The sequence below is a fragment of the Manis pentadactyla genome, chromosome 4 (genome assembly GCF_030020395.1).
Source record: "Manis pentadactyla isolate mManPen7 chromosome 4, mManPen7.hap1, whole genome shotgun sequence".
NCBI lineage: Eukaryota > Metazoa > Chordata > Mammalia > Pholidota > Manidae > Manis > Manis pentadactyla.
This window is the reverse complement of record NC_080022.1, coordinates 85544471-85570921: the sequence shown is the minus strand read 5'-3', so window position 1 is coordinate 85570921 and position 26451 is coordinate 85544471. Positions and strand designations below refer to the sequence as shown.

Below are 26451 nucleotides of genomic sequence, written 5' to 3'. Positions count from 1 at the left end.
GTAAGACAAGGTGGGCTGGTCAGAACAGGCAAGTCCAGAGGGTCACAGGACAGGATCAGTGGTGTGATGAGGTCTTGGGCATGCACTGGGGCACTGGGGCTTGGTGGCCTGAGTGATCACCAGCATCCGAGACTAGGAACCCTTCCAGCAAGCAGCAACCAGGGTCTCAGAAATCAGTCCTGAGCAGGCCTGAACAACAGATGTGAGGTAATGGAATTAAGAAAGTCTTGATTTGGAATCAAACTTCTGACCTTACCACTGCTAGTGCAGAAAGGATCTGCAGAACATTCATTCTGGCATTCATGTATTAAATAATAATAAAGTGCCATCAACAATAGTAACAACGGGACCCGTTATAATTGCATGAAGCTCTGTCAGTCACAGAATGGCTCACAATAATCACATACATGATGAGTATTATAATCATTCAGAGATGATAAAACCCAGCTTCAGGAAAATGAGCTTCTTCATGGTTTTTCAGTCAAAACAGTGGCAAAGCTTAAATTAGAACCTGTCCCTGGTGTTGTAGACCTTTGTAAAGTACTTTGCAGTGAGTAAAGAAAACAATTGGTGTGAAAATAAATGAAGAGGGTGCTTTTGACCTCAGGCAGTTTATAGCCTAGTCAAGAATCCAGGCTGATGCAGAAATAACCTTAACATTTCAAAAACTCACCCCTCAGTGCGAGGAATACCTGGGACTTGGATGGGGGCACTCAGACACTGTTTTATGTATTAATAAATAGTGAAATGCCATGGCCATCTAGTGAAGAAAATAAATCAGTTTGGACTAACTCTATAGAGAAGGCTTCTGTGAGAGCATGACATTTTAGCTACTCAATGGCAGGATGCTACCATGAGGGACAGGTGTGTTTGGATGTGTTAGAAGGGAAAAACAACTAATTTCCTGAGGTCTATTTAGAATCAGACATACTTGGGTGGATCCTGGATCTACTACTAATTAGTTTAATATGGCGCCAGTTACTTGGCTGCATTAAGTCTCTGTTTTCTTGCAATAGGTGCTCATTGTATAGGAGCTAATGATTTTGATCGTATTAATTTGTGTCTGTGGGGTAATTTAATTTTCACAACAGTTCTATCATTTTGTTTTATCATCATCCTTTTGCAAAAGAGGAACCTGAGACAAAAAATGTTAAGTAACTTACATAATGTTAAGTAATTTGAAAGCAGAAGGTCTTCCTGGCTTCAAAACATTCTTTCTACCACTGTCCAATGACATGCACGGGATGTATTGAAAGGATCCAGGGGGAGTTTTGAAATGAAGGATTGTGCTTCTTCCATTTAGTCCATTTGATTGAATTAGAGAATGTAGAAGGAGAAAGAGCTGGGTACAAACGAAGAGAGCAATAATTTATGTGTGACTGAAGCAAGTCCAAAATGTAGCAATGAACCATCACTGATGGAGAAAAGGAGGTTTAGAGGATGGGATAAAAATTCCATATGAACATCAAATAGCTGAGATGCCAACTGAAAATATAATACCTGTAAAGTTAGGTAAAGTAGGTCTAAAGATATAAATAGATCCAACTAATGAATCAGACAATATTGAGTTGAAATAAACAACCAGAATAATTTATGTCTTGTGGGTGTTTTGAATTAGGAAAAAATAGCTAGGCCAGTAAGAACATTAAGTAGGATGGACATGAACAAAAAAGTGGCTTCTAGTCTCTTTCCAGAGAAATATGTGTGATCTATTTGGATTTAACTATCTTTTCATATCTCCTTCTGTCAATTTTGCTTTTCCTAAATTATTCTCAATTGATGTAGGATCCCAGATAAGTAGATACCATAAAAGTGTAAATGGTGAGGGCTTGTGGAGTCTCATAGTACCATAAAAGTGGAAGCTGTCCTGTGACTGGGTATGTGATATGAATCAAGAAATTTTACTATCTTAGAGTATTGGCAAAGGCATGAATTCTGAGCCACACAGTTTGTATATGAGTGTGTGGCAGGGTGATGAAACATTAACACCAAGGCACGGCCATCATGTAAGGTACACAAAGTGTCTGTCCCAGTCAGATCTTACATCTACCATAGATTGACGCCATTTATTCAGACAGCATCTATTCCACTTTGTGCATCAACCAAGCCAAGTCTCTTTTCATTTGTCCAAAATCTCTGTCCTTCCCTTACTTCCTCCTTTCCTCTGTTCCTTTCTTTCTTCAGCAAACATTCATTGATTATCTTCTCTGTTCCAGGAACTGAGCAAAGTTCTGATAATTCAAAGATAAGTTAAAGAGTTAGGAATTCATAGTTGAGACTTGACCATTGTAGACATTAGAGGAATTGAAATTCATTTCTACTTTTCTCCCTTTACCTTTTGATTGACAAAAGTTTGGAGCTGTCAAAAGAATTTACAACTTTTGTCTGAAGTTACATTCATGATCTATGTGATAGCTTTAATTATCAGAGATAGTTATGACTGAGTTTTGCAGGGTCATTTTGAAAGAGTTAACATTCTTGCTATTCCACCATCTCCTTAGAATTTGTTATCTTTGGTTGCTGCTTTGTAAGACTGATTGATAGGTACTTCCTAAATGTTCCATCTACTATATGGATGTGAATGTTCTGTAAGAATCTTCTTTACAAAAGAGGACATTTCCCTACCAGAGGATAAGCCATCCCTCCCTAGCAAACATCAGCAAGCATTAGCCACTTGCAGGGGAGCTAGCCTGATCAAAAGTATACCAAGAAGAAGGTATGCTTAAATTATACCAAGATGATGAACTAGGTAAAGGGAGGAGCTGGTTCACTTAAAAGAGTTTATTGAACTGACTGTATTTACATAGCTGATGTTTCAAGAGCTGATTTAAGAATCCTAGTTGATGGGCAAAAAAAATTTCAAGGAAAACCAAGTTAGAAATTCTAGATATATTAGCATACTTTCATAGAGATAATAATAACAGTGCTTTCAGAAAGAAAGGTAGAAAAAAAATCAAGGTATAAATTTTGTTAGTTGAGTCCTTTCTGATCTGTTTGTTTTGATTAGAATATGTAGGAATAATGGATAGTGAATTGATTATTTCAGATTAGACCTCAAATGTGATTGACATGTCAGAGCTGGGTCTAATTCAGGAACATGACAGATGTCAGGACAGCTGATTAAAATATGCAGTCAGCATACTCGAGTTTCACGTGTATTTATTTAATCCATCGTCAAATGTATGCTCATTTGTTTGGTGGAGTCTGTATTAGAGAGCATGTTGTCTTTTAAAGGTCAAGGTGCTATAATAAATTTGATGAAAAGTTTTCTAAAAGCTCTCCTCATATTTAATTTTATATTTGTACTTTACAAAATCAGTTAGCTGTGCATTAAATAAATGCATTAAAGTCTACATTGATAGAACCCGTGCAGCTCCTCTCTCTGCTCTGACTCCTCTGAAAACCCAGGACCAATTGAGCCATTTGCAGGTATGATGGACTAGAGGATGTGAAAATGGAACCTAGCCCCATGATGTCCAATATAATGAAATATAGTACAATAGAAGTATATCCAACTGAAATATAGAGTCCAGTAGAAAGCTAATAGAAATATAATATGAAACATATTTTTAATTCTCTAATAGCCACAATTTTTCAATATTAAAAAAAGGAAAACAGATGAAATTAATTTTAATAATATGTATCATTAATCCTTTATATCCAAAATATTATTTCAACAAGTAGTTAATACAAAAACTTACTAATAATTTTTTTCCCATTGCTTTTTGTACGAAGTCTTTGAAATCCAGTGTGTTTCACAGCACATCTCAATTTGGAGCAGTCATCTTTTGAATACTCAATAGCCAAGTGATCAAGCCTAGTGGCACCAGTATTAGATATATACAGTTAGATATATATATATTAGATATATAAAATATTTGGGCTAAATATTCTTTCTCCTGTTATTATAAAGAAGCATAGTGGTTTCCTAGTCTACTTTTTCTCTAATTTTAGGGAATACTGTTGTATTGATATGTACCATTTTGATCTGTACTTCAGAAGACAGCTGAAGAGATTTTTGAAAGAAGTGTTCTCAAATTGACAGTTTACTGTAATTGTTTCAAATGTGATTTAAAAAACACTTTAAGTAAAATATTCTTTGTCATCAAATTTGGAAATAGAGAAGGATGTGAAAATATTAGAACACTTTTGAAGCTTAAACTCGGAGTGCAGTGTATTACAGATTTCCTTCCCATTTGTCCTATTGGAGGAAAGAAGATTAATTTCTGTGTGTAGGTTCTCCCCCAGTTGCCTCTTCCTTTTTTCCAGCTCTTTATATATATTCATGACATCATTTAGTCATTCTTGCTTTTTTATATATATATATATAATAGCCTAATATCTTATCTTCAGCACACATGGGGGCAGTAAGTGACCTAAAGATTGTAGTTCTATATAAATTTATAAATATTCATTCATTTATATAACCGAATGAGTATCTGTTACATGCTAAACAACTTGCTAGGCATGGAAGACAAATGACAGGAAGGATCTCACAATGTCATGGGGAAATTGTGTCAATAAATTATAAATATGAAAATCTGGTGTCCATCACTTCCCTAAAGTAGGCGTATTTATTCTTTGTTGGTATCATAGAGCTTGGGCCCAGATGTCTTGGAAATGGGAACATGTTCCTCTCTTCTTTCAGTTTTATTAAAGATGCTAATTTTGTGAATATTCCTGAGTTCTAGCTAATTCTTTTTTCAAGCAAACACCTCTTTCAAGAGAAGCTTATATTTCTTTCTGTGCTCAACTATCAGAGGTATCAGATCAATTGGATAGATATGAGGAGAAATTAATACTTTACTATTTGAAATTATACTTACTATATTCACATTTTTATTTCAAGTATTGTCACCAAAATATCATTGTTGACAACTTCATTTATACAGCCAATACTGACAACATATATGGTGCTGAGACCTTCAGTTTCATCTATGTGCATGGATCAGTGCTTCTCAACACTTCCTATATATCTTCAAGTACATGAATCACATGCCATGATTTTTGTTAATAGATAGGGACAGTGCTGAATCTGTTTTCCTCTGATTCCAATTTACAAGTGTTCCTTCCCACTTTCCTGATGTTCTTTGCAAAAGTGAGATTGGATTTGAAAACCTGTTACCATGTGTCAGGGTAAGTAAGGCAGAGACCCACTCTGTAACCCAATGTGATGGATTGAGTCAGGAAGCTGGAGTTGGGCATGGAAAAGATTAAGGAATGGGTACAGAAGGACAGACTCCCCAGAAGTGCTCCAGGTATCTGGTCTTGTAGTAGAACTTGGTCCTTGGAAGGAATAGTTGCAGAAGGCAGGTGTTCTAGGAAAGTCTGTCCAGGGAGGTTGGTGGGGAGTAGTGGCATGTGCTGGTACTGAGAAGAACACAGCTCCCAGAAATCTAGGAGCTGGTGGGTGTTTGGAGAATCTGTTGCTAAGTAAGATTCAGTAAGTAAATAAGTATTCTGAGTAAGAGAATAGGGCCTTAGCCACCATATAGGGATAAATAGAAGAACTCCAGTGCCTGGAAGACAGACGGGAACCCACAGTCTTACCCTTAGAGGGACTGGAGTGCTAAGTAGGTGACTGAAGCAGAGACTTAGGAACAGGGATCAGCTAGCAGAAATCAGGCATAATATAGAAGTTGCATTTCAGGAACAATGCGTAAATCTCATTATCAAAATAGGGCAGAATGTGAAATCTGAGTTATCAGCAGAGACTTGGTGCTGAATCACAGAGATGGGGCTAGCTGTGTAAATCTCTCCTGCCTAAGGTCAAGTCTTTTCAGAGATCAGGGAGAGCTTGGGAACATGGGGAAGAAGTATATTTAAGTGATGCTGGCTTGTGAAGAGGGTGAGAGGTTGGAGGTTGCAGAGCTAGGAATGAAGTAGGATGTAATCCATTTCAGAGACCCATTGTCTACTCCTCCCTGAATTGATTTCATTATTTAAGTCAAACCCATTGTGAGGTTATTTAAGGTCAGACCTTGGAGAATAACTCCACTGATTCAGCTATCAAGTTTTCTATAAGGCAAAGGCAATGTGAAAAAGTTTTCTGCAGTCATCACTGTCAAACCTTTCCTGGGAGGTCACCATCAACAGCCTTCTTGTGTGGACATCAACTTCTCCACTTTGCAACCCTGAAGGCAGCTGGTCAAGGACTCCCTACTCCCCTTGAAATCCCTCTCCTGGTCTCTTCGGTGTGACCATTCTCTTCCATCTCACCAGCACTCCTGCTCTGCGTCCTTTGTTCGCTCCTCTTTTTGTTTCCCGCTCCCTAGTTGTAGGTGATCTTAACATTTACCCCGAGCCTTTCTTTCTCTCTGCTCACCTCTCTATACTTGCAGGCATGGGCCCCTTTGCTTTCCCACTGCTGTAAGCCTGGCTCATTACCTGGAAGGATTACTGCAACAGCTACTTACCGAGCTGTTCCCCTCTGTCGCTAATCTCCTCTGCTTCCAGATTGATTTTCCTGAAGTGTAGGTCAGATCACACTATTCCCCTGCCCAGAAACTTCACAGCCTCCCTCTGTGAGCAAAATTAAGTACAAACTTCTCCCTTGGATCTTAAGGCATTTACATCATGGTCGCAAGATAATCTCCCACTAGGCCCCAGTCACCTGTCTACATTCCAGCCAAACTGGGCCACTTACTGTTTTTCAAGGGCATTCTATACGTTTCCTCTTCTGAGACTTTATGTTTTCCTTTTGCCCTATAATCAAGGTAACCTTGTGTCCCAGTTTGCCTGGGTCGATCCCGATTTATTCCTGTCATCTTGAATATTCCTGAACTCCTATTTTACACTCAAAAGTGTAGTAGTTTGGGTGATAAATTATATGGTCACCATACCTAGAAGGCTCTTTTTCCTTTTTCTTCTCAGTCTTAATTCCCCAGTCTGCACCCTGTTTAACTTTGATTGTGGTAAACATAGCCCTATCTTTTTAAGCTATGTGCCTTACAAAAAACCTTAACTTTCGTGAGATTTTTTTTTTTTTCTTCTTACTTTCCACCTTATCCTCATTCCCTTCCTACTTTCAGCCTCTACATTTACCAACATGGTATGGTACTTGTTTACATTTACATGTAGTTATTCACATATTTTTAAAACATTTATCCACCTTTGTACTTCATAAGTTCAAGACCTTATTCTTTGTATCAACTACATTCTTTTTCACTTGTAAATAACAGAAAACTATGACTTAAAGTTTATACAATAAGGAAAATTATTATGTTAGGTAACAGGGACTGCCGAGTTAGGATGGCTCAAAAATGACTAATTCAGTATCCGAACAACAGGTTAAAGTTCCAGGTTTCTCTTCTCTTTCTACTCTGAAGTCATATATGTCTGCTCTGCTCTTGGCTGGCTCCTCTCCAGATTGTACAATGGCCACACTTGTTCTAGAAATCATATGCAGACATGATGATGTTTAGCAGATTATTTCTTATGTGAGTTTCTTTTTAAAACAAGAAGCCCTATTTCAAAGCACCTCTCTCTAGCAAAAGTCTTCTCATTCTTCCTTGTGTGGAATTTCAACCCACACCCAGGCCTAAATATGCAGAGATGGGACCAGGATTTGGCAGATCATTCATCCTTTGAGGCTTAGGATGGCCCTGATTCCCCAGAAGATCATGGCCACAAGAGAAGATTGGTAACTGAACAAAATCAAGGCCCTGGGAGGAAGAGGGATAGTTAACATTGATTAGGCAAACAACAATGCCTGCTACATATAAGCTAGAGTTCAATCAATGTTTATTAAATAGGGTTTTAGTTTTATTCCAGGATATGAATAATTTTAATTATCTTGAATATTCTCATGCTGCCATGAATTCTAAGTACTGAAATTAAATAAACATTTAAAATGATCAGAGCTACGCATAACAGGTTCATTTCAATACTATCTTGCTTCAGTTCATATGGAAGGATTATAATTAAGATTTTGAAAGAAAACTTGATTGAGATTTTAATAGCCATCTAAAACTGCTGGCCAGCAAACTGCACAGAATTGCTCATTAAGTAGAATTGTTTCCTCCTGATTTTGAGGGAATGTTTTTCTGAGTATTTGAGTTCTATATTTATTGGAAATCTATACTCATTGAGTCAAATGTTCATAGGATTTCAATGATCTGTTACAAATTTTCCTTTTGATGCTGAATTTCAGAATTCTCAAAATGTCTGCCAATTGTGAAATGCAATAAACAATTGCTCAAAACACAGTGATTTTGAAATGTGCTGTGGCACCAAGGGAGCTTGGAAAGAGAGACTGCTAAATGAGGACCATCTTCTTGCACGTCCATAACAGGAGGTGGTCTTCCCACCCACTGTCTGTTCGGGCCCAACCTTTCCCTCAGTCCTCTGTGGATAAGTCAGAGGTGGAAGCCTGAGAATCCAGGGCAGAGCTCACATCCTCTGCACAGCAGTTAGGACCAAGTTCTGCAAATGGGGGCTTGTCCTACCTTCTGAAGTGTTGTCACCAGTCTGCAACACAGATGGTCTCAGCAGGGAAACCACAGGGCCCAGCACCCTCTGGTCAACATGACAAGGAGCCAGTACTATTAACATGAAAATATTCTATGCAATAAAAGGATTGGAAAGAATCACTTTGTATTTGAATGATATAGAAAGAACGGAACAAAGGAAAATCGCTTTCAAACCTTTCATTGGGTTTTGCTGCTCAGAGTTATGGACCGTGGTGCCAGAGGGCTTGGAGGTGGTACTTTATGTTTTCAGCAACTCTTGCTAACTGCTAAGATGTGATGACTCTAAATGTTTTGACAGCCCACAATTGGAATCAATAGAGAAGAAGAATCTAAGATTATGCATGGTTTAGAGATTTGAACAAGTTTTCTGAAGGACAAAGGACCTGCATAAGATTGAATTCCTTCCAAGTGTAAAAGTCAAGCAGTCTTATCTGAGGGCAGATCTTTACATGCATATTCAAATACATGTTAAAGCTAATCTGAATCTTGCAGCGAGCAGTGGAAAGAAAACAGCATAGAAACAGGAAATTACATATGGAAGAGAGAACAGATTTCAGTCATCCTTTTTTTTTCTCTTAATTCAATTCAATAGAAAGGCTTTCACATCAGTTCTATAGGCTTCTGCTATTCTATTTCACTTCTGCAAATAAATATTGGCTCATTCTTCTTTTGAGAAATAACATGAATCTGTAACTTTTTTTCAGATTTTATCTTTTAAAAAAAAATTAACTTCCTGTTAATATTATTTGAACTTCCCATCAAATGGCCTCATTGTCAAAATGGATTCAAAATGACATTTCAGAGTAACAGGCTGATTCTAAAAATAATATGCAGTAGGCTGGGGAGACATTGTTGAAATCAATATTCCCAGGCCCACTGTGCTCTGTTTACCCATACAGACCCTGTCCTTTACTCTTCATTTGAATAAATGTAACTGTTAGACCATCTTCTCTTTAAGCCTTTCTTATTTATCTAGCTTTTCTTTTGTTGTTGTTTTAAAGAACAGATTCCCATATTTGTGCTTTGTGCAGAAAAGCTAATTGGAGGCCATATTCATAAGTGCAGAAGTTCAGATGAAAGAGTCTTAATGCTAGACTTTTCTTCCTAAACTAAAGCAAAATAATAAAATATAATGTGAAGTTAGACACTGAGTGATAAAGTAAGTTAATATGTATTTTATGAGGTGCTGTGGCTCCATCCTGCAAAACTCTTTGCTGATGAATATAATATTAAAATTGGAGTCATACTGCTTGTGTTTGAATTTCAGCCCTGCCAGTTACTAGCTCATGAGACCTTGGAAAAATTACTGAACTTCTTTGTGTCTCCATTTCCTTATCTGTAAATAGGGATAATACCTACCTCATAGGGTGTTGTAAGGACCAAATCAAATTAATGTATGTTAAGTGTTTAGAGCATACCTGGTCCATGGTAAATGCTATATGTCACTTTTCAAAATGACAGTGAAGGGAATGTATTTATGAATTTATACAATAAACATGTCTGTGTCCTAATCTTAAAGACATCTAGAGTAATAATCAATTTCTAAAATGTATTCATGATAAATTAGAAATCTTTAAATTGGCTTGCTTAATAAATTCAACCTAATCAGAGCTAATAGAGTTTCACATTTAAATTATAATTATATCTTTTCTTAATACACTGTGAGCAGTAAGCTGGAAAGTTGCACAGTTGAGACGGGACTGCAAAATGAGTTTTTGCCCCGAGATTCATCTCATTCATGTATTTTTGGGTTCCAATCATGCTTTTTCTTTGTACGTTTTTATCATTTTTAATGGCTTGGTAAACTATAAGGATTTCCTATGTCATCAACATTTACTCTTCCTGTGAAAGTGTTTTAAAAATAAAGTGCTTCAAATGTCATGGGTTTTCTTGTTCTTCAGTAAAAATGAATGGCCTTCAAAGACATTTGTTCTGGCAGTCTGTTTTAGGATGAGAGAAACGAAGGTCACGGAGCCCGGAAGAAGACTGCCTCCAGGGAAAGAGCTGTACGATGAATCTGAATCTGAAACTCTGCTTTCCCAGGCAGGGCTGTCACTTCACAAGCCTATTTTCATGGAAAGGAGAGTGTGAGCCAGACTTTCCCAGTTTAGCCTACTGAATGCACATTCCCTTAACTTGGGCAGGGCCCTTGGAGGTGACGGCTGATAATTCAGGCCTGCGGCACAACAGAAACTTGTATTTTGGTACAGAAGAAATCTCAATCATACAGAAACATAGGTTTTCTGAACTAGAAACAAAAAGATAGGAGTACTGTCTGCTACACGACAGTAATCAAAAGCTACCACTGGCTTAGGTCCCTTGATGATTCTCCCTAGATTCAGTTGCCAATGAATACCCAGAGGAAGGCCAGTGGGGAAAAGTATGGCTCTTCTGTGCTGCAGGAAAGGACGGTTTCTCTTTCTTAGATTGCAGAGGTCAGGTAAATCCCACTATTGTTCTGAGGCCACTTTCTGTTGCACAAATGCACAACTTAAATGCCTTTTTATTTCCCACCTGTGTCACTTTTTAGAGTAATGTTTTTCTCTCTCATTGTGTGAATTAATACTTGTTCTTTTTTATTTCAAACATTCTCTGCTTTTGTTAACAACCAGACCTTTTACAGGTCCCAGACCTAATTCCAACGTAGGAGAGGAAGTTGCTTCACATACAACACTGAGCGATTTCTGATTTCTGATAATTCAACTCAATTCTGACACTTTCTACCTGGAGATAGCATCAGATTCCAGAGATTAAGGGTTCAGTCCTATAAGACTGCCCTCCACTCCCGACTTCAGATGCCAGTCACAGGCCCCAGGCTGTTATCTGTGCCCTTGACTGATCAGATACAGATTGGAGGTTCCAAAAATCTCCTCTTAGCTTTGATTTATTTGCTAGAGCAGTTCACAGAATTCAGAAAAACATTTAATTACATCTGCCATTTTATTAAAGGATATGAATCAATGCCCAGATAAAGAGATAGATAGGGTGAGGTACCAAACAAAGGAGTTTCTGTCCTCATGGAGCTTGGGGCCCAGCTTGGTGACACATGTCAGTCTTCTGGTTCCCCCACTGTGGAAGCTCTCAGAAAAAGGGCCAGGAAACTGTTCTCTTGGGTTTTTATAAAGTCTTCATTACATGATATGATTGACTAAGGCATTAGCCATTGGCTGATTCAGCTTCCAGCCCACCCTGCCCAGAGGTCACTGGGCGGCCTGGAAGTTCCAGCCCTTGAAGCACATGGTTGGTGCTCACACCTCTGGGTGAGATGCAAAAGTCAGCCTCTAATAATGAGACAGTCCTTTCACCTTTATGGCTCTGAAATGTTTTCAAGAACTGTGGATGAACAGCAAATATATCTGAGAAATGACCAAATATATACTTCTTACAAATCATTTATTGAACCAGGGAAGCAGTGAATGAGTTTGTCATCCCTTCATAAAGTTAGCCTTTCTCAGCTTTACTTTTTTCTTTCTGAAGAGCCCTAGTTCTTTTATCCAATTACCATACATCACTATACTAGCTAATACTTCCTAAATGCAAATTTCTCTCATTGAAAAAGGAAGACATCGGCTTTTACTTCATCTCCCTAGTGTTTCTGGATACAAGCTCTACCAGATATTTAGGATTGTCCTTAAAACATAGATATCTGAGATCAAATAAGTTTGGGAAATACTGGGCAGCAAAGTTAGTTCTCTTTAATAGTCTGTCATGCTTTTGGTCATGCAGAAAAGCTAATTGGGAGGAAATTACACTCTTAAATGCAGAAGTTCAGACAAGAAAGCTTTAATTGTCAGACTTTTCTCCCTAAAATAAAGCCAAATAATTAAACATTATAATGCCAAGTTGAACTCCACAGCTGAACTGCATGGAGTTGAGTCCTGGCGTTATGGGTTATTAGCTAAATGACCTTAGGTAAGTCATATAATCTCTTCGTGCCTTAGTGCCCTTATCAATAAAATGAAGACAATAAAATAATGCTCTCAGGGTCAGCTAGAATTTATGAATCCTGAGGTGCTAATATGCGTAATGAATCTCTGGGAGGGATTAGAGTTTGTAGCTTTTAGCTGATGTTTTTTCTTTAACCAAGAATCTTTCCCCTTATCCAAATCCACTGCAAGAAAGAAAAGAAAAAAACAGCTAATATCCTGCTGAGCATAATTTTATAAGCATTGGCATAGGGGCAATTAATAATTTATTGTGCTTCGAAAGCTTATTTCTAAAAACTTCCTATCTCAAATTCCCAAAGAATTTCAATTTTATCATGTTGCTTATTTATTGTTGATAAAATACAGGAAAAATTAATTTAAATATGTATTTTAGAAGATCTGAAAAATAAGCTAATAACCTGTATACTGGTTTTATTAGTTATGAGTTAGGTCTTTGGGGAATGACAGATACATTATAACAATACTGGCCTATAGTAGGTTTGTGAAGGTGGAGAATTTGACCTTACATATTAAACGCTTTGTAGTTTAATGAATTTGTTGTACAGTACCCATATAATTCAATTTTTCTTATAGCTTATGTCCTCTATGTTTATATGAATGCTTGGGTAATGGATGAAGATCATGTAAAGTTTAATTAGCAGCAATTATTTTAAGTAGAAAGATGTTTTTTAATGTTTTTCACAAACTTCTTGTCATTAAAAAGACAGTGTGCACAGCTTGTAAACCTGTCCCTTCTATTAGGCAGACAGTGCTTGTTTTTTCTGTATCCCTGGCCCCACTGGCACACACACACACACACACACACACACACACAAACACACACACACACACTCACTCCAAGGTTAGTGTCAGGACTTTCACACTATCCCAACTTATCAAACTACTCTGTATTATCCTATTCTAGGCATCCCAGATTCTATCACCACAAGCATTAAACCTTCACATATATGACTTGCACAGAACCTACAAGGTCATCTAATAATAGCTAAAATTTTCGTGGTACTTATTCTGTGCTAGTTCCTGTTCTACAAGTTCTGTAACAGTTAGCCCATTTAATCCTTACAACAGCCCATGATGGTATTACTTCTATTATCTTCATTTATAAATGAGGACACTGAGGTGAAGAGAAGTTCTGTGACTCGCCTAAGGTCATTCTGCTAAAATGAGGTAAAGCCAAGATTCAACCCCTGCTGTCAGGTTCTAGTGTTCATCCTCACTGTGCTGCCCTTGGAGACACAAATGTGCCTTTCTAGTGCTTGGAACAAACATTACAGGTAGTACTTCCCCATTCTACACTCTTTGGTCCTCAGGCCCTGGAGGTTAATATCAGCCACATTGTTTGGATTGAAGAAGACTGGATGCCTTTCTGCAAGAGTGTTCCAGAAACGAGCATTATGTTTGGTCGTTTGCATACTGAGACCTCAGTCAGCACTCACTGCTTATCTCATCCTTTATTCATTCATTAATATTATTTGTGTGTGGGTCTGTTTTGGCAGGTAAGTTGTAAGTTTCTTTGATGGCCTCCTGCATTTCAGCCAGAGTGAGAAGAATAGCAGACTCCATACCTCAAGAAGACGAGCAAAGACCTGCTGGGGTGCTGAGCATAGAGCAGCTTGTCGGGACACTTCCTCTGTCCAAGTCTCATTTAAAACATCTGAAAAGTGAGACCACTGGATTTCTTTTAATTTTTGGTTTCATTTAACCTCCCCTACTATAATCCCACCCTTCACTACAATGCCTAGAATAGCTCTTTGCACAGTACAAGTACATAGTAATTATTTGTTCAATGAAATACCTAGAAATCTTTTAAGATACTCCTGACAAATTTAAAACATGGTAATCAGGAGTGTTAGACCCCTTGAAATAGCCCTTAGAGAGCTTTGAGGGTGTATTAAAACACAGATGGACCCCACGCCCAGAGTCTCTGCATCAGTTGGTCTGGGGTAGACCCAGGAATGTGTATTTCCAACAAGTTCCTGGACGCTGCCAGTGTGGATGGCCTGGGGACCACATTTGGGAACTGCACCCAGAGAGCACTCCCCAAACCGACATGTGCCCCTCCTCTGGCTTCCCAATTGAAAAATAATTCAACAAGCTTGTCCAGCATCCCCCAACATCCCCAGTGGTGGGGACAGCAGCTTCTTATGGTTCTTATACCCTCCCCTACTATCTGCATCTTAACAGGAGTTTCTTAAAGATGGTAAACCTTAACTCAAAGGAACAAATCCAATTTTTGGCCTCATATCACTCTATCAAAGCTTTCTTTTGACCCATCGCTGCACTAAGCTGTCTTCTCCCTGGGATCTTGGGGCATCCTGGTTGCCACACACCATGTGACCACTGCTAGCAACATGGAAAGGTTCAGAGCATGGCTTCCAGAGATGGGCTGCCCTGGTCCAGACCTGGTTCCTTATTCTGTACTCAGCCCTTGGCAGTTTATCTGTACTTTATTTTCTTCATCTGTCACTGGATTTTAATAACAATACCTACCTCATATGGTTGCTTTAAATCTTAAATTGGTAAATATTAACAAAGCACTCAGAACAATCCAAAAACCCAGTAAATGTCATGTAAAGTCAGGTTTTAAAATCTCTCTGGCTTTATTGTGATATAATTGTTGTGTAACACTTTGTAAGTTTAAGGTGTACAACCTGTTCATTTGACACATTTACATATTGCAAAATGATTACCACCATAGCATTAGCCAACACCTCCATCCCCTCACATAATTACTTCTTTTGTGCTTGTGGTGAGAACATTTAAGATCTACCCTTTTAGCAACATTCAAGTATATAATACAGTATTATTGGCTTTAATCACCACGCTGTACATTAGATCCCCAGACCTCATTCATCTTTTGCCTGGAAGTCTGTGCTCTTGACTAATATCTCTCCATTTCCCCCACTCTCTACTTCCTGGCAACCACCATTCTACTCTCTGTTTCTATGAATTTAACTTCTTTTTAAAAATGATCCCACATATAAATGATACCATGCAGTATTTGTCTTTGTCTGATTTGTTTCACTTAGCATAATGCCTTCAAGTCTCACCCAAGTTGTCAAAACAGCAGGGTTTCCTTCCCCATGGCTCAGTAATATTTGATTATATATATATACCACACCTTCTTTATCCTTTTATCCATAGATGGACACTTAGATTGTTTCCACATCTTAGCTACTAAAAATAATGCCATGGGATTACTGGATCATATTGTGGTTCTAGTTCAATTTTTTTGAAGAAGCTCCATACTGTTTTCAACAGTGTCTGCACCAGTTTTCACTCCCAGCAAGAGTGCACAAAGTTTCCCTTTTCTCCACATTATCACCAGCACTTGTTGTCTTTTGGCTTTTTGATAATATCCATTCTAACAGGTATGAGGTAATAGCTTGTGGTTGTGGTTTGTATTTCCCTGATGATTAGTGATGTTGAGCATCTTTTCAAGTGCCTGTTGGCCATCTGTATGTCTTCTTTGGGAAAATATCTATTCAGTTCTTCTGCCCATTTTTAAATTGTTTGTTTTTTTCCAATTGAGTTGTATGAGTTCTTTATATACTTGGATATTATTATCAAGTACATGATTTGCATACGTATTTTCTCCCATTCCTTAGGTTGCCTTTTCATTTTGTTGACTTTCTTTTTTTGCTGTGTAGAAGCTTTAAGTTAGCTTTTATTTTATGTTAAATATTTCCCAAATTTGCCTTTCACAGTACCACTTTCTTATTTCTATGATGTACCACCTCAACTATCATTTATTTTTTTCTTTAAATCATTCCGCTTTACTAGCAAATTATTGTAGAAGAAAAATCATATCATTTCCATAAATGGAATAGCAAGGCCACTTGGTAAATAGGAGGTAATCATAAAATAAACACAATAAAAACCAATATATTTTTATTCTGTTTTCTGCAGAAGACTCTGAGCCTGAGACTTGCTCCTTCTTTATCAAAAACAGGGAAATTAGAAAGTTCTAGCTTATATAACAAATAAACCTCCACATTTCACATAAGAGTTTATCTTTCACTCAAGAAACAGTCCAGTGCAGGGCTGTTGGCTGAGGGACTTAATCCTTCAGTCTTGTGGCACCAATAACTGCTGGTCCCAGTGATCTCTCTGCTTCCAGCCAGCAGCTAGGGAAAGAAAACAGGGAGGAGGCACACCTGATCTTTTACCTTTTGGTCTGAAATCAGGCACATCATTTATCCTAATGCTCCTTTGGTGTAAGTCACCCAGAGGCAAGCATGCAAGGAATGTTGGTCTAGGCTAAGGTGGCCACTTGCCACAGCAATGTGACAGTGTGAAAGTGAGACCACAACTTTTCTTGGTCAAATTATACATATATATATATATATATATAGTTACAGCAAGATATAACCATAATTTCTTCACTTCTGGGAGGGCTTGTGCAAGTCTTATATCATTAACCAAATGTTCGATCAATTCTCCTCTCTCCTAACCTCAATTCACTCAAGAAACCATGTTGTGAGAAGTTAGCAACTGCTTACTTAGCAAGGTGCTGAAATCTATACATACACAGAGGAAGACTTTGTTTCTCTGTACAGTGACACAAAGTTAGTGTCATAGTACCCAGTGTAGCTTTTAACTTCTTAGCATAGCTTAGAACTTCCTTGGCTAGCTTGAAATTGATGATGGGAAATAGTTTGAAATTAATGATGGTAAATGAGCTCTTTCTCTATATATATGTATGTGTATAAAAACAAGAATGTACCATGTGTTTGTTAGGAACCAAAATAGAAACTCTATACCCACCCACATTTTAAAATTTAAGTGTGTCCCATGACTATAGTTTAATGGATTAAAGTTGCTTCTTGGATATTATCTCACATATATCTGGACTGTATGAGACACGTTACATACTGTCACACTGAGTACATGATCTTTACTGCTGCGTTGCATCTGAACTGGTTTTCTTGTTCCAATTTCAAACCAATGATGTATTGATATCTTTGAGTCACCACCAGTTGAAGGGGAGAGGAATTTCTAATTGGGTTTTATAAATGAAAATGTAGAGCTATTTGGAGCTACAATAATTTTTTCTTCCTGGAAGAGCTTACTTCAGTATTTTATCATTAAGAAATATGGATAACAGAGAGTCAGCCTCTGGGAGTTGAGATATGAGAGCAACGTTATGTGCTCATAACAGAGACGTTTAGACATCGGTGCTGGAGATTGATGTTTCACACCTGTGTTTTTGTAGGTTGCTGTTCATCAGCAAAATGGGGCTTTTTATTCACTGCTAAACTGCCATTATGTTATCCAGGGCAATGGATAAAACATAGGACCTCATACCAGATCTACCCTCAAAGACAGGATGGAGACATGGATGAGTTAGTTAGGAGGTGTAGGGGTGTGTAGGTCCAGCTTGATGTGCAGGGTGGGGCTTAGGGGGCTTCGTAACATCAACACGGAGTTCAGAAAAAGCATAATGGAGTTACTCAGTGAGAGGGTGGGGTATAATAGGGAACATGGTTCCAATTTGGGAAGGTCTGTGGAATGTAGGGTTCTCATTTATCAGGCTGGGTGAGGTTCAGAAGCACAAGCTTGCCTCCAAGGATGTAGACTGTCAGGTTGCAGGTGGGAGAGATCTGTGACTCAAGGAATCATCAGTTGCTCAGACAGGGAAGCAGTGCTCAGGTAGGTGAAGCAGTGAGGGCCCTCCTATCAGCCCCTAAGCTTTTTTTTTGAGAGGGCATCTCTCATATTTATTGATCAAATGGTTGTTAACAACAATAAAATTCTGTACAGGGGACTCAATGCACAGTCATTAATCAACCCCAAGCCTATATCTCAACAGTCTCCAATCTTCTGAAGCATAACAAACAAGTTCTTACATGGTGAACAAGGTCTTACATAGTGAATAAGTTCTTACATGGTGAACAGTGCAAGGGCAGTCATATCACAGAAACTTTCAGTTTTGATCACGCATCATGAACTATAAACAATCAAGTCAGATATGATTATTCGTTTGATTTTTATACATGATTTATATGTGAATCCCACATTTCTCCCTTATTGTTGTTATTATTTTTTTAAAATAAAATGCTGAAGTGGTAGGTAGATGCAAGATAAAGGTAGAAAACATAATTTAGTGCTGTAAGAGGGCAAATGTAGATGATCAGGTCTGTGCCTATAGACTAAGTATTAATCCAAGCTAGACAAAGCCCCTAAGCTTTTGGAGTACATCTTATCACATTCTATATCAGATGACATCGATCATAAATAGACACCACCAACCTTCCACAGAGGTAGCTTGGGGGCTTCCTGTAGAACTGGGGATCAGGCAGGGCTTCTGTCTGGTACGGGAGGTGCAGGAGTGGGATGAGGTTAGTGAGTCCAGGGAGGGAACTGGAAGGCAGATGCGAGAAATGAAGAGAAGTTTGACAGCTATAAATGAATTTACTGTGCAGCTTGTACTCTTTCTACCAGTGAAGTCTTTTTCCTCCCTTTTTCTTTTATGTCTCAGCGAATGGAGAACTTTTGCTAGGATGGGGGAGAAGTGCCTCTTCTGAATAGCTGACCCATGGGAAGTGGGTTGAACCTCCGTGCTGGGGCCACAGGTGCCCTTCCCCATGTTCTGCTCCTTTCTCACTCTCTGTGGAAAGGCTGGAGCCTGTGACAGGCGGGAGGAGGGCCATGTGCCCTCACAGTCAATCTCAGTTATCACTGTTCATCACTTCAACTCTCTCTGGAAACAGCTTTCATTTATTAGTTCACAGAAGGGAATTTTGATCAAGGAAAACTACAAAGTGACAAAGCTTTTAGCATCCCCGTGTCTGGCTTTTGTGCTCTTGTACGGCCATGTTTACCCTTCTCCTCGCATGAGAGAAAGCAGACTAATTGTGCTGTTCACCCAAAGGCTGCTTTGGGAATCTAATGAAAATGGCAACCAGTGATTCCAGAGTAAGAACCCCTTCTTGAGAATGGTGAGAAAGTGACCAAACCTCCAGGTCCCCAAATCCACATAAGGACCAAGGGTATGCACAGGAAGCATGAAGAAATCTCATTGCAAATATAATCTCAAAGATATAAGGGCAGTCAGAAAAGGTGGCATGAAGCTTTTGGTCTTTGTCTTAAGACTGGCCTGTGTCTGTCGAAAGAATCACTTAAATCCTTGTCTAAGTGAGTTCTCTTACACCTGGAGACCCCAGGAGGTGTTAAAGGTGTTTTGTAACCCAACATCTTCCCCTTAAAACTGTAGAAATACTGAGAATGTGGTGGAGTGTGACCTGGGCACCGGGGACTGTGTGGGGACGGGGCCAACCAGGCTTAACCTGGAAAAGTTGGAAGAAAATGTCAGAAGTTCCTAGGCAGAAGCTGTGGTCAAAAATAGCTCTAAACTTGGATTCAGAGTAACTCTGTGACTCAGGCATATTTAACTTTTCAATTTCTCTCTGGATAGGTGACCTTATCTATAGAATGGGCAGATTGAGCTGGATTTCACTCATTCATACAGCCATTTATATTCATGGCCAGTCATTCTGCTTTAATATGGAAATTTAAAAATAAACATTATACAGTCCCTGCCTCAGAGTAACTCACTTGAGTGGAGGAGACAGCTGTTACTGATAGCTATGAAGCCGTGGGAAAGGACCATCATAAGTGTTCAAAGTGCTTTTGGAGCGCAGAGCGGATTGTACCAGGAGTAGACAGAAAGTTGCGACAGAGGAAGCAATATTTAAATTATGTCTCAGACATAGAACCCTGTCCTGCCTACCAAGTTATATGAAGCCACAGACCAGGTACAAGAGCCTGGATGTATGGAAATGCCTGGTATGTTGGGAAATTAAATGGTTAGTGGTGACTAGAACATGGCATATCTGGAGGCTGTGTTTGAGTTGCCGAAGCTGAAAAAGATGGGTTTGTGCTCAGCTGTAAACAGTTCCATATGACAATTCCTGTTACTTCATTGACTATGAAGACATGCTGAGAATGGTGAGTAGGAAATTTGGATTGCACTAATTTGTTCCCAATATCACCCTGGCAGTAGACAGTTTGAAGAGCAGAGAAAATGGAAGCATAGAGGTGAGTTATGGGGATGCTGTATTCAGGGAAAAAGTGAGAGGGACTGAATTTTAAAATGGCAAAAGTGATAAAAATGGACACATTTGAAATATAATTGAGATATAAATGCAGCATGGTTTAGCAATTGATGGAGAATGGAGAAATGGAGGTGTCAGCACGGTGTGAAATGGCATGTCCAAGCGGAGGACAGTGGTCAGCTGAGACAGGGAAATGGAGGAGCAAGAGGCTTAGGGTGAGAGACAGGGGTTTCATTTGGGACGGAAGGCTTTGAGGACTTCAGTATGTATATTTGAGCTTGTTGAGATGTTGCTGTTTAGCAGGTGATTGGAGACCTGCATCAGGAGTTCAGGATTGAAAGAAATATTTAGGATTATTTGGAGCAGCAGTGGCTGGTAAAGCCTTAGGGGGAATGAAGTCCTCCAAGGAGGGCTTCTGACAGGAAAAGAAGAGAAGAACCAAAATAAAATACTGGGGAACCCAGAATTAGATCTGTACTTCACCAGCCAGAGCCTCTGCCCCTGAAGCGCACTCAGTTCACACTCATTTCTGTTCAGGTCAAGCTGAAAGCCACCAGGAGGAGGGCTACCTCCTCTCCTCTCCTAGCCCGCCTCCCTGGTAGGGCTGGCACCCCGGCCCTCTACACCTGTCTCATAACTGCCCTTCCTTTAAGAGTGATCAGGATCACATCCTGTCTTTCTTTGATGCTGTGTTAATTCAGATTCTCCTAGAAGCAGTAGCAAGTGTGATTAAATATATGTGAGATTTATCAGGGGAAACACAGGTAAAAGATAAAGACTGGGGGAGGGGTAGGCCAGAGAAGGCTGGGAGAGCCTTCAGACTCGGAGGGAGGTGTCATCCCTCCTGTGAAAGAACTGAAGGATGGAGGGTTGGGTAGGAAGCACCTCAAGAGGGCAGCATAATTCTAATAAAGAGGAGGCCAGGCTCACGGGGAGTTTTCAAACCAAAATTGGCAGTGGGAGGTATCCACATCTCAGACGAATAAGCTCACTGGGTACCCCCACCATGATCAGTCGTTAGCTAGGAGAATTCTACAGGAAGTGTGGCCTTCGCAGGAACTTAGCAGTCAGTCCACCAATAGCAGCAGCTAGGGCCATCAGTACAAAAGCCTCACAGGAGCCCGAGATGCAATGGCACATTTCACAGCCACCTCAGTGACTCTGTGACACTTCTTCCTGAATATTCTATTAGCACTTATTGTGCAAACCAGTCAAAACTGAACATGGGCAGCCTTATACCATTATTATTTCTACCCAACTAGATGATAAATCCATCTTTAAACATCAGTGCCTACCAGTGCTTCCTAACTCTTATTATTCATCATAACAAGAATTGTTTTATTTTCATTGCTTGAATTCATCTGACCGTAGTTGACTTTGGGGGTTTTGACTTAGGAGGTCAGAATGGGGGAAGTTAAGAGAGATGAGGCTCTGGATGAGGAGTTCCATGGATGTCACAGTGAGGGACGGAAACCTAGAGCGTGCGAAGCGGACATACCCACTGGAGGAATGCAGACACTAGCCTCTAGGCACATTCGACGAAGTCCAAGTAGGCAGACAGAACACAGTATCCAGAGAAGATGGTAGAAAGGTTAGTCTAGGGTAAGAACTAGTCTGGGGGAGGCCCAGCAAGATGTATCGGGTGGGAGTTTGAAGTAGACGTCACTGCAACTCCCTTTTTTTGAGAACTACCCTTTCTACTTGGAGAGGCAGTTTTCATACACTGTGACACATCTCCTTAACCTTGGTTGGATAGACCACAAAAGATGCCTGTCCCAAGCTGAACCTCCTGGGAATTGGAGTTGTGGTTTAGTAAGTCAGATTAGTTGAAGAGTAACTGAACAGAACTGACAGGTTGAAGACAGGGCTGTTAGAAACTGTTGAGGTGATCACGTACACTAGGAAGCAGGAGAATTGGCTTGCAGAAAGATAAGAATGAGTCAGGCATTCAGGGAAGAGCTGAGCAGAGAGACGGTGTGACTCCAGAGAAAGAGAATGGGACAGAGTAGTTGCCTGGATTCCTGAGGAATTTCCATTCCTGGACCTAATCCTGAGCCCCATCCCCTTATGTTCTGAAATAACCCACCAAGCCTAGAATAAATTCCCAATTTTGCTTAATCCGGTTTGAGTAGGCTTCTTTAGTAGCAACCAAACAGTTGTGAGACAGTGTTTGGCAAGTTCGCTGAAGACACAAACAGGAAATTCAGAAACATGCAATATGCTGAGATGCAGGCAAGACATTAGCATTAGGAAACTGGGAAGAGGGGTCTAGATAGGGCAGTTCTTAGTCTGGTAGGAACCTGGCAACTAAACCAGGTCAGGGACTAAGCACACATACGATCTGGTCATAGGGACTGTCTAGCTTAGAGTAGAGCCTTCATAACAGGAGGAAGGCTGACGTTGGTTATTAGGAGTCAGGCAAAAGGTCAGAGGCAGAGGCAAAAGGTCAAAAGACCTCTGATACATTGAATATGAGATCTATTGAGGATGGAATTCATTCATGCATTCAGTAAGAATTATTGGGTATCTATTACATTCTGGGGAGTTCAGTGTTAACAGACTGAGTTGGGAGATCAGTGGACTGGGGTGTACTCCAGCCTGGGGGTGGAGACCCCAGGGTACCTGCTGTGAATAAGAGCAGGCTGAGGAAACAGAATCAGGCAGGCAGCCAGTCAACTCTATGTGGAATTGATGATAGAGTTAGAATTGGGGGTATTCTAGAGAAAAACAGACCTGGAGGAAATTAAATCCAAAAACTCAGAGAGTAACTTCTTCCAAGGAGCAGCAGAGAAGAGGTAGGGCATCAAAAAGTGATTTAGAAAGGGAGATAAAAAAGTGTCAAACACACAGCTTGTCTATTTGTCAGTCTCTCTCAGGGCCCTGGTGGCAGCTGATGACACTTTTTGTGCCTCTTTAGGCTGGACCAACTGTTTCATCACACGCCTCCTCTACTTTACCAAAGTCAAAATTTCAGGAGGATTTGGAAGGCAATAAACTCTAGCCTTTCCCAATTCAGCCCAGTTTCACCAGATAGGCAAGACTAGATAGAGTTCTTTATTATAATTCAACTCATCTTCTGGTTTAACCTTGAATCCCAACCTACTTGGAAAAAGAGCTATAGTAAGAAAAGAGGAAAAAGAGGTAGAAAGAATATCAATTAAGAGATGCCTCATAATCTGTTGTTCATATTGGAGTAAAATTAGGTCAAACACCTGATCTCCTGTGATCCCCTTCTCTACCTTATAATTTGGTATAGCTTGTAATCATAGATACTACTTTTCATGAAGACCCTAAGCATTTCCCCAGGGGATGTCTGGGACTCCCTATAGAGTACATTATTTAACCTTGACATGATGTATTAAAAACTAATCTTAACAATGACAAATTAGGAGACATACTACTAGATCAGTTTTTTTTCTCTTCATCTTATTTCTAGGGCTGCTGTTCAGAGTATTAAATAGAGTGAAAAGATCTGGAGCTGAGTCAGAAATTTCTGCTTAGCTCTTGACGGGCCTTATGGAGCTTAAATTATTTAACCTCCCTAAGACTCCATTTCCTACCTGTAAAATGGAATAATAACACGTGGCTCTGATACCTTGCTGGGGGATTTTAAAGACCACGTATGTAAACCACAGCAAATGGTACAACACTAGTGGAAGATAACCAGGCCCTTCAATAAATCAGCATAGTAGAGCAAAGAATTTGAACCAGAACATATTTTTTCTCTTTACTTGCTCATGGCCTTGGGCAATTCATTTGAATTCCAAATCTTATTTTATTCACTTGTAAAAGAGGTGTGATGATATTCTGTTACACATGTTTTATATGAAGATTCAAATGGCACATGTACACTGAAGTATAAAGAGTATGTTAATTTCTTTATAATCTTTATAATTATTAAGATTATAATTCTTAATAATATCCCAGAATAGAATAATGAGATTTTGGGAAAGGATAACCTCAAGGCCAAACACAAGTGAACTGATCTGCTTTCTTGTTATAAAAATATTAGTATAGTTTTAAATTAGTACGTCTATATCAGATCCTTTCGAGACTATTTTCATAGACAATTGTTCCAATTTCTGTGGCAGAGTCAGATTTAAACAAGACATAATCTCTTAAAAATAAAACATGAACTCAATTACACACCAAAAATAAGAGAGTGCTTCCTTAAAGCAAAAATCCTTTGTATATTTTATTTTTTAATGAAGTCTTTCAGAAAACAAAAATATTATAGTCCATTTGTATTCATAATTTATCAGTTTAATACTCACTTGAACTGAGAGAAGTATGGGTTACATGCAGAAGGATAAGCTTAAAGTTAAAGTTTAGTTAAGCAAGTATGCTTCAGTTTTATATAGAAATTGCTACCATTCAAAGGAGGGGTTTTTTGCATTTTTTTGAAAAAATTAAAATATTCTATGTTTACAGTGGTTAAATTCTAATGTTCTTTAACCTTTTATTTTCTTGCAAGATAATAGTTGGAGAAACTGCTGTGTTTTGCCTACAACTAGCCACAAGGGATTTTGAAAACCAGGAGAAAACTATTTTAACTGGAGACTGTTGCTATATAAACCCACTGGTGCGGCGAACTGTACGGTTTCTTGGTATGTGTTCCTTGAATTGTTTTTAATTGTTGCTGAAACAGTGCTTATGTGTAAGCTAACCTTTAGAATGATCAGCATTTTAACTGTGTGCAAACATTTATTTTTTTCTTTGAATGTTTCAATTTGGTTTGAAAAATAAGTGGTGTGTACTACTGTCTCTTTCATACCGTAAGACCACTTCAGGGGTGATTTCCATATTATTTTAAGGAACAAAAACCAACACACTTGGATGTTTGATATTCTTTAAGAAACTAAAAATTACATAATTAAAATAAATTATTCTGTTTATGAAATTTTAGGAACAGTGCTTGGGGAGAAATGATAATCTAGTTAGTTTGTTGAACACCTAACGAAGGATAAGAAAAATAGCTTGGCAAATAAATGCTGTATTTGTTAACGACCATATGTGGCACAGCACTCCATGCACTTCAGAGCAACAAAAATGAATTGGTGACTTCATTAGAAGTTTTATTGATATTTTATTATTAAATTTGAATTCTAGCACCGATATGAACAGTGACGATTTGTTGAAAAAATCTCTCAATTCAATAGAAACTTGGCCAAGACAGATTTTTGAACTGACATAATAAAATTTAATATAAATTACTACTTCCTAGATTTATCATATAAAAAGTATGTCTGTTTATAGTAAATAACATTTAAGATGAATTCTGATTAGTGTTAAGATTGACATTAATGATACTATAACTCTTCAATGCATTTCTCATATTGATGGGATCATGAAGAGTTTGAAGACACTATGCAGAGATCACCTAATCTATATATAAACCCACTTAAAGACTAATCAAACATCATCATGCCTTTTAAATTTCTGTGAAGATTAAAGGTCTTTGTATCTAAGACTACTTTTTATTGCAATGAAGTTAAACATCTCCAAAAGCCTCATTTATATTGTTGAAGGGATAATTCTATATGAAACTTTATAGTATTTTTTTCACATGCATCAATGCTGTGTTCTTGACTCACTTATCTTTGCATAAGTCATTTAATAACAAAATAAGCCATAATTTAGTCATAACTAAAAGTGATGAAATTGACATTTTCCTAAACACTGTTGAGCAAATTATATTATGCCTACTTAAGTAAAAATATTTTTCTGCATTTGCACACAAAATTCTAAAGAATATATGGTGCAAAGTAAAGTGTGCTTTTAAGACTGCATTTTCTTAAATGATTTTATGAAATTTTTGGAGTACTTGATTTTTTCTTGTTCCCTTGTTTATCATGATTTGGATGTTTCTATTTGCTATAATAAAATGGAAAGCTCGTAAGCAAAACGTTATTGCATAATAAGGCCATTTTTTATAGTAACTTTATTCAGCACAGTGGATACACTTGTCGGATTTCA

At 38.6% G+C, this 26451-nt stretch overlaps 1 protein-coding gene across 4 annotated transcripts in view; it reads left to right on the top strand.

Annotated features, from left to right (window-relative positions):
- Positions 1-26451, top strand: part of PLPPR5 (phospholipid phosphatase related 5) — a 124976-nt gene that overhangs the window by 15153 nt on the left and 83372 nt on the right. For all 4 annotated transcript variants that reach the window (XM_036883882.2, XM_057500457.1, XM_036883881.2 and 1 more), the window contains exon 2: positions 24950-25082. In XM_036883882.2, the coding sequence (XP_036739777.1) occupies positions 24950-25082 (133 nt within the window). The remainder of the gene's footprint in view (positions 1-24949; positions 25083-26451) is intronic.